The sequence below is a fragment of the Xiphias gladius genome, chromosome 22 (assembly GCF_016859285.1).
Source record: "Xiphias gladius isolate SHS-SW01 ecotype Sanya breed wild chromosome 22, ASM1685928v1, whole genome shotgun sequence".
Taxonomy (NCBI): Eukaryota; Metazoa; Chordata; class Actinopteri; order Istiophoriformes; family Xiphiidae; genus Xiphias; species Xiphias gladius.
This window is the reverse complement of record NC_053421.1, coordinates 24,671,782-24,692,526: the sequence shown is the minus strand read 5'-3', so window position 1 is coordinate 24,692,526 and position 20,745 is coordinate 24,671,782. Positions and strand designations below refer to the sequence as shown.

General features: G+C 41.0%; 1 protein-coding gene across 2 annotated transcripts; it reads right to left on the bottom strand.

Moving 5' to 3' along the window:
• Positions 1 to 586: 586 nt before the first annotated feature.
• rgl2 (ral guanine nucleotide dissociation stimulator-like 2) lies at positions 587 to 19,869 on the bottom strand. Of its 2 annotated transcripts, XM_040116615.1 has the most exons (18): positions 19,562 to 19,868; positions 19,085 to 19,168; positions 18,817 to 18,983; positions 17,362 to 17,418; positions 15,232 to 15,428; positions 14,379 to 14,485; positions 13,615 to 13,830; positions 12,483 to 12,586; positions 10,408 to 10,492; positions 6,924 to 6,983; positions 5,722 to 5,808; positions 5,585 to 5,617; positions 5,021 to 5,142; positions 4,772 to 4,858; positions 3,642 to 3,735; positions 3,223 to 3,447; positions 2,874 to 2,988; positions 587 to 1,943 (listed from the first exon to the last, which is right to left on the bottom strand). In XM_040116615.1, the coding sequence occupies exons 1-18, from the start codon at positions 19,592 to 19,594 to the stop codon at positions 1,762 to 1,764; spliced, it is 2,055 nt and encodes a 684-aa protein (XP_039972549.1). In that variant the 5' UTR covers positions 19,595 to 19,868; the 3' UTR covers positions 587 to 1,761. The 2 variants fall into 2 exon arrangements, with proteins under 2 accessions (XP_039972549.1, XP_039972550.1); XM_040116616.1 differs by lacking the exon at positions 6,924 to 6,983 and having other exon boundaries at positions 19,562 to 19,869.
• Positions 19,870 to 20,745: the final 876 nt, after the last annotated feature.

The window sequence follows — 20,745 nt, the reverse complement described above, 5'->3', positions numbered from 1 at the left end:
TCAACGTCGAGGGTTTACGGTGTTTCAAACCCGCACTGAAGTTGATTCAAAGCTGAGTCTGTGTACTGTATGTAACCAGCAGTGAAGATGTATCCCGCTGAGCGTCTGGAAAATCTGCATAAATTAAGTTTAGCTTATGCTCTGTTGAGAAGTTCAGACCTGGAAAACCTTTAACCCAACCTATTGTTGTCCTTACTTTTACGGTGCTATGGTGATAAACTGATGCAAAGCCACAAGGTTCGAAAGAGCTGCAAGTTATTTTTAAAGCTGCAATAATGACTTTTTTGGGCCACTAGGGTGCAGAAATACACCAAAATGAGCGGTGTAACATTTTATTGCCTTGTAAAGTTGTTTTGGCTAACAGCTGCCAACACACACATCCAGCTGAAGAAGTATTTATCTGGAGTTGTGTTTCTGTCCATCTAATGAAACTGAGTCCACATCACACTCCTTTTAGCTCTAGTTTGGTCTCTGGCAGCTTCTGAGAAAAACATCTGGCTCTTTAGCTGTTGGATGTGTGACTTTTTTTCACTTTTTGTTTGCTAGGTAGTGCTGGACAGGTAGTTCTGATGTCTGTCAGAGCTTCTTTTTTTTTTTTTTTCTTTGATGAAAACAGCTGTTGCTGGAAAAGGTGTCGATAATGGTAACAATGAACCATAAAGGACTTTTTTGGGCTGTAGAACAAAAACAATTAGCCAAAAGGGGCTAAAAATCTCACTTGAGCTGCAGAGTTGGTTCATCACAACTCCTTCACCTTCACAATACAAATAGTCGTTTGATTCAATGTTAATAGAAAAATATTGATTAATGCAGTTTTAAGTTTAAGGTGAAATTAATATCTGCATGAGTCACCTCTGAAATAATCACTCACTGTCTGTTGACAGATGCTGGCCTGTGTAAAATGGAAACTTTGCAGGTATTTGATGCTTTTTTTTTTTTTTTCCTTGATCAGTTAGTTACTGGACAGTTCAGACATATGGACAGAGAGCTCCTTGCCAGTGTAAACACAATGTTGGCATCACACAGATGTACGAAATATATAAATATATACAAATATAGCATATGTATAAGTGTAATTCACATATGACAAGCTCCAGTGTTTTGCTACAATGATGCACTTGCTCTGCATCTTTTTCCATCCATGTGTCTTCCTGATGTGTGCTTTTTACCGGAAAACCAGATTAGATTGCATTGTGACTCCCCCCCAAACAAACTAACAGTCAACAAAACAGTCTTAAATCCTTCGACGGCCTCATGGGTGATCACCGAAAAACGCGTTCTGACCAATTCAATCTCCTTTTTACATTTGGAAGCATCACTCATGGCTGAGGCACACGGCAACAAGGGATTTCTTGTTGGTGATTAAAAGAGATCTTATTCATCGAGTCGGAATGAAAAAGATGCATCAAGTGCTACCTGACTGGGGGTCGAGAGCCAGCACCAAAAGCACCAGTTAAAGGCTTCCATTGCTCTACTTTTGGGTGTAAATAAGAAATGCATATTTTTTGGAAAAAAGAAGAAAACGGACACTGTTCTTCATCAGCAGGCTGCTCTGGTGAAGACGGAAGGGCAGCAGGAGGTCTGAAATTTCTGACAAACTTGGTCTTGGAGTTTTGGTTGAGGAGCATGGGACAAAGGCATTTGTAGATTTTTGTTTTGCACAGAGAAGGCCACGTTTACTGTCCGTGAGCGATCGCGCTGCATTCGTGTCAGGGCTACGAGAAAAATGTCACTGTGGACAAAGCCGAGGAAAATCTGATATCAAAATAGAGTCCTGACCAGTCTCCTCCCCTTGGCCTTTATTCGAGGAAATGTGGCGCTCGTCTCTGTGCTGATTGGCTGTGAGCCAATAGGAGTGTTCCCGCCTTTCCTTCTCAACAGGAAGTCAACACTAGACGATGTCATGGCGTAGAAGACGTTTCCTGTAGCAGGGATGACCAGTTCTGCGTTAAGAGAATAAGAGAGACAAATAAACATATGATTCAATAGAGCTTCTCAAAGGCTGCTGCACTGATACCATCAATACTCAAAAAGTGACAATGCGTAGGGCGCCCTGGCGGCCTAGAGGTTAAGGCGCCAACCATGAACTACAACATCCGCTGAACCCGTCTAGGTGCGGAAGCTTGTTGCATGGCGTTCCCCTTCTTTCTCTCTCCCCTGGTTCCTTGTCACCCCTCTACTGTTGCTGTCTCGTAAAGACACAAAATGTCTCCTCCCTCAAGTTTCCACGTCACATTTGTATAAGTTGCAATACTGGACCACGACTGGCTCAAAGCTACAAACAAACAGCAGTAGATGTGTCACACAATAAATCTCGTACATACTCGCCTCCATCAGCAGTGGAACGAGAACGGCCTTCTAGTGTCAAACGCAGCACACGCATTATTCTGCACAGTGAAGGTTGAACACGCAAGTGGAATAACACTAAACAAGACCCAATTATGCACACGGAGAGACCAGCCGCACATTCCTTGGACTATGGCTTAACTTTAAACCAAATTTCACTGTAATGTCTAAAGAAGAAAATATATTCTGCCAACCATCAAACAAACTCAACCATCACCGTTACCTCGTTGGCAGAGCTAATAATTTTCTCTCTGTATGACCGTTAAAAGGCCAGTGCACAATAGTGAGTGTCAAAAGAAGCCTGTGTTACAGTCAAACGTGAAGTTAACCACAACCTTAGATCAAAAACCCGAGGTGATGTCAGTTTTTTTCTCCATTTGGATAACATAAACACACCAGCAAATTATAAAACTGGCCCAGAACACACAACGTACATTTCCAACAGGTGGTTTTTTTTTTCCAACGGTGTTGAGGGGAGAGTGGATTAGTTGTTCTTTTCCTACACTACAAATACTGTACATCTTTACCTTTTCCTTCAGGCAGAAGTTGGATCAGCTCATACTTGGGCGCCTGTTTGGGGTCCTGATTGTGCTTTTCTAAGGCAGAGCTGATCACCGCGGGGGTCTTATCATTGCTCGTAACCTGAGGGGGAGAGAGGAGAATAACAATGAAACTGGGACAGCTTGATTTTCCCTAATGATATCCCGGGTCCATTGTATCCTGAGGACCTGATTCTGATTACTATCATTATGGGATCCCTTGCAGATAAGAGAAAAGGCTGTAAGTGCAGCGTGTCACAGATAATTTGGGACGGAGCATTTTCCACACTGTCATGGCTGCGGCGGAAAATTAGAATCAAATAGTTTGAATCACTACCAGTATGCTTCGGTATAGGTTTCCGTCCTGCAGGTCCATCCGTATCCTGATGATTTGCATGTCGGGCCCAGACCCTTGGATGTTATTGGGGGGGTTGTTGCCGCAGGAGGCCGATCGGCGGTGAGATTTTGTGGGAGTGGACGGAGTCAATGTGGCGGGTGTGGAGTCATTGCTAGGAGGGGATGTGTCAACATCCAGACAGGACACAGATGGAGATCTCATATGCTGCAACAGAATGAGAGCGATGACGCTGATGATAACCAACGACATGATTGTTTTTTCTGCAATAATGACCGAGGTAGAATACAACTCAGATTTTGGACAAATTAAAAAGGAGTCGCTTCTGCGTACGGTGTCTTTGAAACAAGCTAATATATATATGCACAGTTGGCCTTAAAGTATTAGTAATAGTATATTACCTTTGTGAGTTTTGAAAGCAGGTTATTGACAGGTGAGGGAAATTCAAAGAGGCTTTCGCTGTCACCAGCCAGGCTGGTCCGGGAGGTGCTCAGGCTGTCAACACATGAGAATAGGCAAGCACATTCAAATTAGGGCTGCAAATAGTGATTGTTTTCGTTGCTAATCACTTTGTATCGAGTAGCTTTTTTTGACGTTAATTATTTAGTCGCCAACATGTCACAAAACAGTGAAAGATGCAGAAGGAAATCTCTAACGTCTTCAAGGTGCTTGTTCTGTTCGAACGACAGTCCAAAACTCAACGACATTCAGTTTGCGGTGATATGAAACAGAAGACAGCAGCAAGTCCTCACATTTATGCTGACATGTTGAACTCAGATGGTGGCCTTGGTAAAAGTTACCTGCTAAACGTCAGCATGTTAGCACGTGGATATTAGCATTGAGGTCGAAGCACAGCTGTGCCTAAGTACAGACACCAGAGCCACTAGCATGGCTCTTGACCCCTATCATTGGTCCTTGATTACTGATCATTTTTTTCTAGAGGACTTAAATGTTTATGTATCAACAGTTTTTTTGATTTACTATTGATTAATCACCAAATAGTTCAAGCAGTAATTCACCTATGTGGTATTTCAGTGGTTTATTATTCTGCTTCCATAAAATTGGGGGACGCTTAAAAAAAAGAAAAAAGAAAAAGAAGAATGGTCAAAATCGAAGCAGCATACGCCGATATATGCCCAGTCAGTGTAGAGTCACGCACCAAAAACCCTACAATTCCCATCATGCAACGCAGCACTGACTGACATTACGCTTCCTTTGCCTGAGTAAACACCCACATCTTTCCGCCTCCACGCCCCCAGGTTGTGACAAAGGAACTATTTTAAAGATTCGAAGCCTCGAGCGCAACCAAAGATATTTTTCTTGCGACTTGCGAAAGCTCCCTCTGAGCCACAGAAGATATGATTCCACTGGCGTCATGCTCTTTCACACTCTGTCACCTCTTTACCAAAGCCAAGCCAGAATCCTACTGTATATTATGAACTGTTAGGGCCCTTTGTGGTAATATTACATCATTTGAAGTATTTGCTCTGTGTGTGTTTATGTGTGTGTGGGAGCACTCGGCATAGCTTACTCTGGGCACTGTGTGATGATGACTGTTGGAGTAAGGACACGGGGGCTCGGCTCGCTGGGCGCTTCAATTTCATTGGACAGTCTGTAACTGTGATAGAGATCATCAAAAATGGAAAGTGGCCATCTTCCGAAAGATGCAATTTTTTATTGACAGCAACAAATCATTATTTGTTCAGACTTAAAAGAACGAATGCATTGAAGATGTTTGTGTAATCAGCAACTGAACCAAACTGAAACGGTATATGTTTACCTTTCCTCCTCTGTTAGCGTAGGCACACTGTGGTACCACTGTATGATGGACTCCTCAGTGCTGAAAACACAGTTTTTACAGGAAGACTGCAGGAGCCGGATTTGAGCTAAGACCTCAAATTCCTGTTAACATAGAGCCGTATCACCACAAAGTTTCATAATAAAGAAGGCACCCATCTAGGCTGGTCTAGTAATACTGTGCAACATCTTTTTTTTTTCCCCTCATCTTGCACTTCACTGTACCTTCCACTCATTTCCTCCCTCAGATATTCTGTTGCCTCTGCTTGAAAGCTATTCTCGTTACCTCTCTTCTTACTGTAGCTCCATTTTCCTCGGGGGTCAGAGGAATTCTTACCGTGGGACTCCTTACTACCTGCAGCTTGTTGATGCTGTTAATGCTGCAGACAGTGAAGCCTATTTTGCTGCAGCAATCGTTGAAAACTGTTCATTATCGAAGCATCAGCTAAATTTAAGGACATACTTGTTTTCGGAGCATTAAAAACAGCTAACGTGTTCGACTTCTAACCTTAAATCTTTCAAAGCAATACCATATTGCAACACCTACCCTCCTCCTTTTGTCAAAGTTGATGTAGCCGTTCTGTAAAGGAAGTGACAGGATGTAAGTTTAATAATTGGAAAATACTGAGCAACTTCCAGGGGTTGTGACTGGGTTTCCCCTTGATGTGGATGAGATGAACTTACATCAAGCCTGTCTTTGACTGCTGTGTCCAGCATGGTGAGGTCTGTGAGAAAGATTCCCAGGTAGGGCACGGTGCCCTGGGCATTGGACTGTGTTCAAAAAAAGAGAAGAAGAAAAAAAAAAAAAAAAAAAGTCCAGTGTTTCATCAGTTCCCCAGAGATTACTATTCACATCGTAAAGAGCCCTCACAGAGAGGGATTTCAGAGCAGCCGCCTGCAGCTATTTTTCAAATGACGGCTCAGGATTCAGCACATCACACACACACACACACACACACACACACACACACACACACACAGATGACAGCCCTCTGTTCCACTTCGTTGCTGCGTGCTGGTCGATCCCTCTTACAACCCTCCATCAAACCGCTGATACAACCTCCGCTTAGCAGAAGTGACATATATGAATGAATATCAATGTTTGAATGTAGCATTTTGTAGGAAAACACTATTTTCATGTGGTCTTAGGATGTAATACATTATTAATCTTGCAGGAAAAGCCATAAAGCTTTTTATTAACGTGCTTTTAACTCAAAAAACTTTAGTCTACTCATGTTAGTGACAAACTAAAACCATGCACGGCAGAGCATGTACTCTAGATGCAATAAGATAAGACTCATGTCCTGCCTGTTCCCCTATAAGCCCTTAAAATACAGGATCGTCTTTCTAGAGACATTATTCCATCTCTCTGTCCCCTAAATTTTACTTTACTAATGACACTTTTGCAGGGTCTTACATCATTTCTAAATTTTCCAAGGTCTCCCATAAAGGCCCGTGGGGGTGTGTATCGTTCAGGCTAAAGTGTTCGGTATGAACACCAAACGGGGGCTGTTAACTTAATGAAAACTGTTCGTTTTTTTATGTGCTTGAAGATCTGAGCTTCTCCCTCGAGCTTAACTATATGAACTATGAAAAAACTATCTGTCTCGGTGATGTAACCCCTAAATGATTTGACACTCCAGTGAGAATAATTTACAAATGTTAAACTGCCCATGTGGCATATGTGAGCCTTTCCAGAGCTATCTTCGTACAATTACAGCCATTTACACCTGAGTGCTGACCTGCGCAACAGCAGTCTTTGGTTTTTCTGGCGGTTGCTGAGGGAGTTCATTATCCAAATGTTCAACACAGTGACCTTGGACATGCAAGCCAGCCTCCCTGAAAGCTAAACCTCCGTCACAGGTCTTCATTTCCACTCTGCTCACCTTATTAAGATGTTTATTGTTGAGCCTGTTGTCAATGTTGGCAAACTTTGACGTGCCCTCCTGCAAGACAAAAGCCAGGGAAAGTCTGCGCTTCAGAGTTCATTCTTGACCTTGAAAACAGCAGTTGAGAAAACTATCTCAACACACGGCCTTTTTACTAGCTGAGTTTTTCATTGTATCACATTGTCTTCGTTATCATTAGATGGAGTTTGCAGTGTTTGCCGATTTCGTACTCTGAAGCTCGGCTTTTAAAGCCAACGTGGACAGTAAGTTTATAAAGTGGTGGGTGAAAAAAATTGCACGCCGAACCTCTACGATTCCATGACAACTGAGCAAACTCTGCCATGGCTGAGCATCGGGCAGTGTGATCGAAACCTCTAGAGCAATTGCGAAATGAACCTTGTTTCCTCGGCGGGATATTCTATGTTATATGTACAAATGTTAGCGGTGCCCAGTGCTGCCTTCCACAGAGTGTTTTTTTTTTTTACTACCACTGGGGTCAGCCGAATTTTTAAACTGTACATGAAGTGTCTTTAAAACCTGCAATAGCTGATTTTTATCGACACTTGGAAGCAGTGGAAACAAACTGTAAACACAATAATGATATGTTATCATGTTGATATGGTGAACTTGTTCACAAACGTTTGCTTATTTACACATCCAGCAGATTCGGATAAACACGATCATTCATTCGGAGTCATGTTTTCCGGTCACCTGATGAGTGACAAATGTTCATTCCTGTTTAGCTCCGATCTGGTTTCCTGGTTTCCACCAGCCCCTGAGGGAAATATCTGGATCTTCCGCTGCTAAACGCTCCACGCTCCTCCCAGTTCACCAGCTCGTCACTAAATGTGTCTGTCTGCTGTTCGGTACTGAGCAGGTACAGTGAGTTTATCAGGGTTTTAAAGGAAAAAACAAAACAAAAAAGACTGCACTCATGAGAGCAGTGACAATGAACCAAAACAGTACAGTTGAGATGAAAGGCATTAAAATGCTCTGTAGAGCTGAGGGCAACTTCAGAGGCGGTTGATAGTCTTGTGATCCAATATTAACATAAAAGTTATGTCATTTGGTTACTAATGACGCTTTCAAGGCTATTTTTTCACATATTTGTACATTTTAGAGACGTATGTACTGGGACACAGAATATTCACTTATGAATATGTGACACGTAGCACCGATAGCCCAAGCTAATTGCAATGCTTGACTCTAAATATGCTTTTATTTTATAAAAATAAATATTAAGGTGAATATATATATATATGCAATATATGCAATCACAGTTTAAAAAATAGAAAAAAATAAATAAATGTGTCATTAGAGTAGATAAACCCCACCTCTGTCATGACGACATCATTATTTTTTAATCAACTTTTATAACATTAATAATGGTAACGTTCAGATCTGTCACGTCAACTTGACAAGAAGACATAGCCTGTCATGAACATGCTATAATGAAGTGTTATCACACTGTCCAATGTTCCGGTGACAAAGTGGTGAATAATTTATTTTCTTCTAACTTTTATTGGTCTTTTATTAGTCTGAATCATTCATCTTACACCCTGTGTGTTAGTCATAGTCATTTTTAGACAAGCAATGAGATGAAGGGAAGCGAGTACTTGTGCTGAAAAATAAATCAAAAGGGCAACAGAAGGTGGTGGTGTTTTTCTGGCATCAAAGCCCGGAGTGAAGCTTTCAAAATGAAAGCAAGTGTTTGGATGAATTCCTTTGGGGGTATCATGGGTAAAATCGCAGCTAATGGGGAGGTATTGATGCTTGCACTGCACCATTACAGCAAATCAAAATCACGGCTAATCCTGCCAATTTCCCTGACTCTCTGACACAGTGCAAACTAAATATAATGTACTTCTTCAGATGGGTGTCTAACACTGAAGTGAAAGTGTTGACAGAATAAGGGCAGTTCTACCCAACCAGATTAGACTGGTTTCTGGCCTTTAAAGAAGTCCTAAATCTCTACCAGTGAATGTTGTTGTCAGCTGAGGATAATGCTTGACAGTCTGTGGAGCCATAACTGTGGTCCAGTGGTCGCACTTGACAGGCATATTAATAAATGTCTCATACTGCTATTCAAATTACGAGATGCTATTCACCAGGATGTGAGTCACATGGTTCTTCCACAGCTGCAGTTGGAGGCTGCAGCTACAGCTATCTCTCTGGGCCCGCAGTAAGCGTGTGTGTTGTTTTAAGCCTGGCTAGCAGTGTGGCTCTGGGGAGGGCAATGTCAGTCTGCCAGCTGCCCCCAGTTTGCCCACCACTTTGTTCCAGACCGAAATATCTCGGAAAACTATTGGGTGGGTTCAGATTAAGTTTTGTATAGACATTCGGGGTCCCCAGAGGATGTACGCTGCCGAGTGGGGTGATCCCCGGAAATTTTTCCCAAAGCACTTGCTGTGCCACACAGCCTCACAGCGGTGCTATAGCGGCCATAAACTCTTGTAACGAATACCTGCAAATCTTAACATTCCCATCAGCTGCAGCCACACTTTGTGTTTGGCGCTAGTCAGCAAATGTAAGCACGCCAACACGCTAAGCTAAGACCGTCAACCTGGTAAACATTATACCTCGTAAACATCAGCACGTTAGCATGGTCGTTGTAAGCATTTTAGCATGCTGATGATAGCATGTAGCTCAAAGCACCACGGGGCAAAAGTGCGGTCACACGGAGCTGCTAGTGTGGCATTCAGCAATGTCCTGGTTAACTCTCATTCTGTTGGAATAACCGAGGACATTAGAGGCCGGGAGAGTATTTAATATTCTGTGGTAAACACACAGTAAACAGTCTCTTTCTTTAGGAATGTAACACGAATGCTTCAGCAGTTTAAAGTATGCTTCCACACTGTTACATATTGTAAACACAGCTGTAAACCCACCCACTACTACAACAGTTTGTAGCGATGGATTGGGTGGGTGGATAAATAAATGGATCGTTGCAGATTATTTTAGCAAGGCAGGAAAAAGATAAGCAGCAAAAGCATCTAACAGCAGCCAAGAGCAACACGGATCTGAGTAAAAATGGGCCGGAAACAAGGTCCAGGACAACGGAAAAGTGTTTATGGCACCTGACTCCAAACCCAGACTACACTGCAACACTACAACATAGCATAGGAGACCGCTTCTCCAGCCCTTAGGCCGCCAGCTAGTCTTATCATTAACCAACACCCAAGAGGTCAAATGACAAAATATTTAGAAAACACTTCATTCAGGCTTGAGCCTTTCGACTTGTAAGTTTAAAAAACAAAAGTGGTGATGTGCTGTGTCACGATCCGAGCAGACACCAGCCTGTGTGTGCCATAAATACCAGATCAAGTTTCTCACTGAACCTGGTCTGTTCACACCGTGTAACGTAAGAGATGTTATCATTCACAACTCGACGGCCTGTTTTTACCTCAGCCAGTTTTTGAAAAGGTGCAGATTTTACATTTCCACTACGTCCATTATATCCTTTATCTTGACAACAACTTACCTCCTTCAGGAGCTCTCTACTCTGTGAGTAGTTGTCCTTCTCTGAGAATATTTCTGACAGTTCCTCATATCTCCTCATTGCCTCCCTGTAAAGTAACCAAATCAATGAGTTGATTTACAGTTCCATTATTTTTGGAGCTAATGAAATGGGACTTGCGATATATTTTGTAAAAGTGGAATGTGAAGAGTCTGGCTTGGATTTATATTGTGGGGACAACACCACTGAAGTGGCTTTTTCAAATTTCAGTTAAAAGGAAAGAAACATTTGCTTCTGCTTCTTTACGAGGTTGAAATTCGTTCGGTTCATAAATAAAGTGGCAGGACGGTAACGTCAGTTTCCTGTTTGAAGCTATGAAGAAACCGTCCTCCTGGTCCTAACCCCGCATCACATTTACAGTTAATAAAATGCTTTATGTTCAGTTAGCTCTTTTAAAATATTTAATTCTGAATATGTAATGACATATACTAGGTTCTAAGCAGCTGAACATTATTGTATCATATATTTCTCATCCTATAAAGGATGTAGGTCAACTCCAAGTATCTTCTATTAGTTTTGCTTAAATCTCTTGAAGCTCCAGACTATATCAAGACTAAAAGAAACATTTATTTCACAGTTAACGGCTATCACTATTTGCGGTGCAAAGTAAAGCATATTTGTGATAAGCAGAAAAGACAAAAAACTGAGACTAAAGAAAGAGCAGGTGAATTCGCTACAGATCGCCCACATTCCCTTAAAATATATTTTTGAAAAATCAACGATGAAACTACATATGTTTACGCTGCAGCTCTTTTTTTTTTTTTGTAATCCACTTTTTTTCTCTGCACTTTTGAATGACTTTTCAGCCATATTCCACCTGTCTTTCCACACTTATATACCAAAGCCTGACAGAGAATCTCACTGTGTGTTAGTGGAATCTCTAATATTACCTTCATATACCTTTTTCTCAGGAGACGCTTTGACTTGTCATCGCGTGAAAAGCGCAGGTGAAACTCTTAACACTAATAATGGCTCTGTTCTGTTTGCAATGGGTGTGTCGCTAAGCCACCGTGCACAATGATATGCTCTTACTTAAAACAGGTAATTACAGCGTGAGAAATGTCTTAGTTGTAGTATTAACTTAGTTAGTTAATACATACTGTACATCCAAATGGACTGTACAAAATCGTTCTCCTATTTCACACCTGAGTTACGGCACAGCTGTTGTGTGTAGCTATAACTGTTGTACATTAAACTTCACTAATTGATTTACAGCTGCACAACAGACTTTTTGACAGTTTTTATACTCATTTATATGTGTATTTGTCTAATTACTTGTTTCTCCTGTTTCTATTGTCATTTATTGTCATGTCACTTTTTTGTTTAAACCTTTAAGTATTTTTCTATGGAGGGAAGACTAAGAATATATTTTTCCAAATCCAATCTTGTCTTTTTTCTTCAAGACCCTCAAGACAACCTTTGTATACATAGTCTACATTAGTCATATATTCATCTATCTATCTATAGATATATATATATTGAATTTCTGCAGGTGGCACTGTTCTTTTATATATTTTTCTTGTTTTATAGTTTATGTTTTGGATTTTATTACTTTTATTCTTTGTTTTTACTGTATTCTTTTGTTTTTTTACTTATTATTATATTCAGTGTACAGTTAATGCAGTTTAAAATTCAAGAACAATTCCGAATTATTTTTGCAGCTTTAGCAAGATCTAATTAGCTTGCACTAATGTACATTATATTACAATATACGTGCATTACTATCATTGTACAGTGTATATTCTGGACACATTTGTTAGTGTTATTGAGCTATCTTTAGTCTCTATTCTGAGTTTTATTTTTAAAATTTTTAAAATTTTATATTCTTTATATTTCTAGTCTATTTTTGTTGTTGTATATAGTTACGAATTTTAACTGTACTTGTTTATCGTCTACCTCTTTGTTTTTGTGATTTATGTGAAGTCACTGCCGTACAACAGTTGCATTAGCAATTAATTTTCTGTCTGTACGGCAATAAATCTTTGAATTTCTGGATTCTTAATTCCCCTTTAAAAAGCGAGAGTTGTTGAGCCACAGACCTGTCAGTGTCCTGCCACGTCTTCCTCAGCCGGTGGATGGGGTTGCTCTGCAGGGCAGACACGATGGCGTACAGCGAGGAGAAGTTCTTTCTGGCTCGGCACTCCTGGCGAAAGCACACACGCAGCGGAATACAGTCATTTGCATGCACACACACTCACAGTGTAACTGAGAACACCTGTGGGTGTGGGTCTGGCTGGTATTAAGTTACAGTGTCAGCCTGATGCGCTGAATAATGCATACAGCTAAAGAGGTTTGCTCCAAAAGAAACCTGGGGTGAGCTTGGGACAACATTTTGGCAGCAAACCAGTGATACCTCACTTTGCCAAGGAGGATGTTGTGTGCGAGTGTGTGTGAGTGTGTGTTTATGTGTATGTGATGACAAATACAGCTTCATAAAGGAATAAGTGAATGTGTTTATTCACAGATAAATGGACTAAGAAAAGAACTAAAATGCTCCTGTGACTATAACATCCAAGGACAGGAGCATGTCCTGTCTTGCCTCACGCTCCTCAATATTTTAAGAGAAGCTGACCTCAGCTTATCCACATTAACTCTTGTACTCAGATTTGAAATTTTGCTGTTGGCCTTGAGGTCTTAATTCGGATTTTTTGACTCAGTGCATAACTGGTATGTACTGTTCATGGAGAGTTTATTTCCTCTTCAGTTTCCTAAAGGCGTGCTGGAACTGTATGTCTTAAAAAATGCTGAGTTTGAACAATCTCTCCTTTAATCATGTGGCAATTTTGGTCGACCACCAAATGCACTGAAAATAGAGAGAGCGCTATTTTGTCATTTGCTGCTGCACTGTCCAGAAAGGAACCATAAATCAAAACTTCATTAATTTGTTTTGCTTTCAGCTATTGATTCAAGTGAAATTACTAGTACGGTCACAGCAGACTGACTTTGTGATGCTATGTGCACAGCCAGAGCTGAGAATAGGATTATGTGTAGGGGATTATGGGGATTTATTGTAGGGAAATGCACAGTGGAGGCTTTTGGAAGACTTGAAACCCCAACTGACATACTGTTTTCAATTCAGAATTAACCACATTTTTCATTTGTAAACTGTAAAACTATATGTTTATACCCTGCATTTTTAGAGCTTTGACCTTGTGATTTTGTTCTACTGACCTCTGCCACGCTGATCCATTTCTCCAGCAGTCGAGCTCTTTGCTGGCTGCGGAGCTTCGTGGGGCAAAGGCAGGACGCTAAAACCGCATTGGCCAGCTTGTTGAACTGACGTACAGTGGCCCGGACGGACCAGCAAACGCCTTCCCTCCCTTTCTTATCCCTTTGAGACCACAGGGAGCCGAGGCAGTGGTACGGGACCAGACGGACAAACAGCTCCTGAGAAGTGACAGCATACAGATCTATGATTAAACAGCCCATTTCCTCAAAATCACTAAAGAAAGAATGTGAACTGTACTGTGAGGTAACTCAAATTTCCTGTTGACAGAGTTTCAGTTTCTGTGGACAGCGCCTTTCTGTTCGTATTTGCAAACAGGATGGTGGCTCGTCTTACTGTAAGTACCACTTTGCCTCTTTGTATTCTAAACAAACTTCTGTTGCTGGTTTTAACAGCGAAAACTGTAAGGAAGTGAAAATAGACGGCTCGTGTGTTTTATCAGTGAGTGAAACAGAGCAGAAAAATACAAACTTATTTATATGAAAGTCCATCATGACACATAACAAGATAAGCAAAAGGGCAGGTTAAGATTATGGAAAGTAGGTTGTGCCTGAACTAATCTACAGAGTCAACACTGACTTAAAAGCAGCTACAGACAGTAGCACGGAAACATATTCTGTAAATATCAGAATGAACCAAACGATAATAACTTTTCATTGACTTATGAACTGTAATCTATTACATTTTGCTGCTTAAAAGTTCAACTCACCGTCTCTATCCTGGTGAGCTGCTCAGCGATGAGCGCTGCAGGGAATCCCAGGACGCTGGTGGGTTCGAATTTGGAGGCGTCAGGGGGGCCGGTGAAACCGGTCCGATCTGCAAAGGGTGGAGCTGTTCAATAAAACTGTTGATCACATGGTTCAGGTTATAAAAAAATACTTCTGCCTGTAGGCTCTGAAAATCTTTTCCGGCCTTTAGTTGCAGGAATCAGTGTCGCGTGTCATAATGAGGTTGTTTTGTAGGCTACAGTCACTTTTACGAGGTAATGGCGCTCACCAAAGTCGTTCTGACTGTCTGTACCAAATTTTTGTGCCAATCCATCTAGTAGATGTTGAGATATTTCACTGGATAAGTGAAAACCTGCAACCTGCTGTTGATGCTAGAAGAAAAGCAGTCATTGGATTCATCCTCCGGAGACCAGGGATATCTGTACCAAATGTGACGGGACTCCATTTGGTATTTGTGAGGACATTTCAGTCTGGACCAAAGCAGCGGCCTGTCCGACGCTGCCATCCACTAGCATGAAATTAATGCAACCACAGCCAACTTTGGCTTTCGTGGCAGAGCAGCGGCAGTTTCCAGAATATTTCAGCATATTTCCACAACCTTGTAGGTGCTCCTGACTTCAGATGAACATCAGAAAACAGTTTGAAAATTAGACTTCTGAATCATTTTAGTTCGATTTTTCAAATCAAGGGAGCCACAACAAGCCCAGGTTGTATTTTTTGCCTTTCGCAGCATCCGTTTGTGATTTCAACCGATAAACCAAGTATATTTCTACATGAAAAGCTCATCTATCAAGGACATAACAGTGTCATTTAAATCCCAGTTAAATCACAGACCTTCATGGGCGTCAGGGAGCAGGGCTTTCTCGCTGAGCTCCTCGGCTATCCTGAGGAAGCGAGCGCGGAGGTCGGCTGCAGAGGAGGAGTCCCGAGGGAGCAGCGGAGCCAGGCGCAGCAGGCGCGAGGGGTCCCCCAAACTCTTAAAGTCTTCAGGATACTCTGTGAGCCATGTGCTGAATACTGTACACACCGCTCTGTAGGGACGGAGAGGGAGAGAAAGGAAAGATCAGTCAGAAAGAAATGATTCTCAATCACTATTTTCAGGGCTTTCGGGGATGTCGCTCCAAACTTTATGGGCCACAGCATCAAAAACCTGATAATCTTTTGTTTTTTAGCCTTGAACCCCACACAGATCAGACTTCTGAGGGACAAAAAAGTTCCTTACTGTGCCGTAGGGGTAGATCTGGTTATCAGTTGCCATCTTATGCCTTGTAAGTTTAAAGATAAATTTTCAGATCAATTCTTGACTTTGAAGGGAGCCAATGAAGAGAGGTGTTATATGGGACCCGCATGTGTTTATGGTTTAAAGCAGATAAACAAGCTGTTGCAGATTGGAATCGATTGAAAATATTGATATTTTTAAAAAGTTGCCAGGAAATCCCGTTGTCAAGGGGTTTAGACAAGAAAAGCAGCTTAGAGATGGATCTATAATTTAGAGGAAGCAAAGGATCAAGATTGTATTCTTTTAACATAAGTTGAATGATTGCCTTCTTACTAGAAGCAATAAAAAAAGCTATACACATCAACAAGTACTGGGCCAGTAGCACCAAGGACCTCTTTAAATAAAGATGGAAGGCAGCAGTCAAAGCATAGATGACATCTGCACTCGAGAAATGATATTAATGAAATACTACCCTTTAATGAAAAGAAACTGACCAGGCATGAGATCAAATTTAACAGAACGATGTGATTGGTGGGACCATTAGATTTGTTACGCGGTCATTTGTAAATAAGACAACACTGAGAGCTTAAATACCATCTCTTCTTTACAGTAAAAGAAGCATGACCATTTGCTGCCCTCAACACCATCTGAGTTACTAATCTGTATAGTAAGTTACTTTAAGTTTAGTACGATTTAGTAGGATTTCCATTACTTAGTCATATCTAACACTGGTAAACCACATATGTCAAAGAAATACGTAATTAAGATGGTTTAACGTTTTTGCTATCTTTCTTTATGTTGTCTTCTGCTGTTGTTTAAAGCTGCATTAATCAATATTTTAACGCATTAATGGGTGAAATGGCAGTGTAATTTGAAACGAGTGGCGCGTACAGAGAATTATTACCCGACTCTGAAGCTCTCCTCAGTTTTAGCGCCTTCCAGCTCGTTGTTTCGGTTTTAGCAGCTTTACCGTTTTGATTCGGTTTCAGCATCAACCTTGTTTTTCAAGCGACAGCGGGCAGCTGTTTACAGCGTAAAAAACCCTGAGGAACCCACTGTACTACCTTTCCAGTTGGCAGATTGAAAGCTAGCGACTAGCTGGTGGACACAGTCGAGCAATTAGCAGCTAAAGAACCAGATATTTTCCTCAGGAGTTTGCGGAGACCAAAAGCAGTGCTAAAAAGAGAGTGAATATTGGACTTACAGTCAGCGGCTGGCCAGAAACACAACTCCGAATAAATGGTAACATTGCTCTGTGTCTGCTGGATGTGTAAATAGGGAACTGTTTGCTTACATGTTAGCCATAGCAACTTTATAAGAAGGTAATGTTTCATCCTACTGTCCTCCTCAATCTGAACAGTAGTTAATTTCAGTTAAGAAACTTTTGGATTAGTTAGCCACTTTTGTCTCAAAGCACTTATAAACTATATCAAAGGAATAGCTTGTTGAGCATTTCTGGTCTCTTCTGTTGATGTTCACTTGATTAATAATCTTATTTTATGTTAACATTTCATTTTGTTTTGATGAAATAGTACTGGACTAACATTTTGTGTCATAGTTTGAAATAAAAAATGACTGACGCTGCCTGGTAATAATATTCCCCCAAAAACAGAAGCAAGAAGCTGATCAATTTTTAGAAGATGTAGTTATCACAGCACTTCAATTATATTTAAGTACACACCCACACCCACACAAACACACTACAAGTTCCTCAAAGACGTTAGATAGCATTTTCAAAAACTCACTTGTTGAAAGATTGTCTCGTCTGGCTCCTCACGCTGTTCCCTGGTGGATTCTCCAATCTGCGAGCAAAAAAGAAAAAGTTAGTGCAGGAGTAAAAAAACAAAACACCAGCTTCAAAGTATCTGCATCTGCTGTGTCATAGATATTTCTTATGCTTTTTGATAAATGTATTTATGGCTTGTTTTTCTAAAAGATGCTTTTTAGCAAAGGTGCTGTCCTAATGTGTACTAAGCTTGTTGTCAGGAAGGTAAGTAAAAGTGAAGCCCTTTTGTGTCCCCTTTGTGTCGCACCTTTGGAGGCCGTTCCAACCAGGGGTTTCATACAAATGCCATCCTTTAATGAAGAATTTATAACAGAACCAAGACCTTTCACAAGCAAGTTTTTTGCCGAGTTATGTTGCTAAGAAAAAAAAATTAAGCTGCGGTTATTTTAAATCACCACACAGGTGAATCTTGCAATGTGAAGTGTCTCTGAATTAAGTTAAGCCATTGATCTAGAAAATGCTGTTTAAATTAGACTAAGCTTGAAGACGAATTGCAAAGATAAACTAACACCTGTTTATCTTGTGAAAGTGGAAATTAGGTGCACGGTAAAGCGATCGATCAGTTTTGCCAAATCTAATGTAAACATTTAACTGCCTTTAGTATTTTTAGCCATTCCAGCAGGGCGGCTCTAAAGATGGAAAGTCTACCGCTGAGTTACCGACTGAAATATCTCAACAGCTATTCGATGGATTGCCACCAAATGCGGTAAAGGTATGCATGCTGTTGACAGGATGAATCCGAATGACTGTGGTGATCCCCCGACTCTCCATCTAGTGCCACAGATTTGTCAAAGTTTTCATGTATCTAATGGAATATCTTAACAACTACGAGATGGATAATGTGTCTTAATGACTTTGGTGATCCTCTGACTTCTACTCTATCACAACCCAGTTTGACATTTGTGGTTTTGAGTGTAATATCCCAACTATATCAGAGGGATTGCCATGAAATTTAGTTCGGATACTCATGTTCCCCAAAGCATGGATTGAAAAACTTTGGTGATCCTTTAACTGTTCATCTTCAAATTTTAATACATTCAATACCTGCTAGCATGGCTGTAGACTCGTAGTCTTGTTATATGAGATTTGTTCGTCCTCTTTTAGCAAGAGCAGAGTAGGCACAGTCTCTCTAAAATTCTCCATTCACTTTTTTGTCTTCCACCGCCCCAACTCCCACCAGACAGGATCAAGTCTGAGATTTCACTTTTTCAAACTGCACAAACCCAGCCAGACAGGATACTGACAGGTGTTGTGTCTGCTGTGCATCACTGCAGCTGGAACCACTATAATACCAGCTGTTGTTTTTTTTGTGTATGTCCTTTTAAAAGTCTCCCAGAAAAACCAAATTCCCTTACCAGACAAAAACTGCAAAAACACAAACACTGTACTGGTAAGAGGCGAAACTCTTTGTTACCTGTCAGTGAGGATATCCAGCACTCTCTCTGTGGAGGTGAAGGAGCGGTAGGTGGAGAGGAAGATGGTGATGAAGGAGGAGTCTCCCATAGAAAAGGAGTGGAGGAGGTGGAGCACCAGCTTCTCTTCTGTCCCCGCTTTAACACACTGGGAGCGAGAAACTCCTGACTGCAGGGAGGCAGGAAGGAAAAAAGAAAAGAAGTTCATGTTTGTGCATACATATGAGGCTTTTTCAGTCTGTGCAATCGGTCACATCCTGTACTACTTACCATTGGACTGGTGGGGCCTCCAGGCGGCTGTTTGACGACCACTGTGTAGATCACTCCATCCTCCTCTTCCTCCACCACAGTGGACTGTGGAGCAGGGAACCCAAGTTGAGACACTGTTTATTTGTGCAAGACTTTTTATCATCAGTATGAACTGATACTGATTCCAAGTGCTAAATTTATTTTTATCATTTTGCAGAGCTAAACAGACTCACACTATTAGACGGTTTCATTAAAATAATGATGGAGATGTAATCTGTTCTAACAGAGACAACCCATAACCATGCGTGTGTTTAAAAAGGCATAAAATCAAGCTGCTTTGAACCCATTTATCACACGCTACACGGAGCTCAAACGATCCAGCTTTAGCCTCGAGGAAAGTCCCTGACACAGTTACCCTAGTCCTATTTTCTACTGGCACTGGTTGACACAGGCTCGGTAGCTTGTGCATGTCGCGATGTGCAACGCAGTCCCCCTTACCAGATCCAGAGGACAGTACCAGGTAGTCTTCATCGGTGAGGGCTCGCCCTGTGGAGCAGAGGCACACAATAAAGACGAACATAAATAACGTACTTGTCTTATTAGAATTTGGCATTATACCAAACAAGTGAGCATGCAGTAAAGCTACACACCACATAATCATTATGCGTATAGTCTGCTTATTATGAAGGCAAACTATTCCCGACCCACCATCATAGACTCCATATGCACTTCAATCAGGAGTCACACAGTAGGACAGTGCAAAAAGTACAAAAACAAGTCTTTATTTCGCAAGAAAAGAGCAAAAATTTGTGGGAACTTGTAAACGTACCCGTACATTTTCGAATTTAGTATATTAGAAATCATTTTGTTTTTGTTTTCTCGCAGGCAGTCTTGCAACTCTCCAGAAAAACCCTACAGCGCTGTTTCTGTACATCATTGCCTGGACCTCACTGTGCAAATGACTAAACACACTGTCATCGATGACACACGCAGTTCTTGGAACAGCTCACGTTATAGACAGCAGATGATGACTCAAAGCACTTTAGACACAGAGAAGAGGAGAATACAGTGACATGCAGAGGCAATCCAGAGACATTTGAATACTGTCAAAACAACCACCAGAGATAAGAGCCTGATGACTTTTTGCTGCCACTGAATTGCTGATATTATAAGCCAGACATTTTTAATTTGTGTCTTTAAAGGCCAGTGGTGGAAGGTGACCAAGCACATTTACTCAAGCGCCGTAGCTAAGTACGGTTTTGAGGTACTTTACTTGAGTATTTCTGTTCTACACAACTTTACACTTCTAAATATTGTACTTTTTACTGCACTGTATTTGTTCGACAGCTGGAGTCACTAGTTACTTTACAAATTAAAATTTTACATTAAAATAAAGCTTATAAACTACAGCATCGTGTTAAAGGGTAAACAAGTGATTCCACCGTTTTTGTTTTTGTTTTTGTTTTTGGCTTGTGACCCTTTGAAAAGAAGCAAAAAGCAACCACTGGACTAAACTACTCTAACAAACTGTACACTGCATAAAGTAGTTGAAATGATCTCCACATCGACCAGCTCCAATAAGAAAATGCCCTTTTTTACTTTAGTAAAATCTTGCATAGAGGACTTTTACTTTTAATGGAGCATGATTACATTGCAGAATTGGTACTTTTATTTAGGTAAAA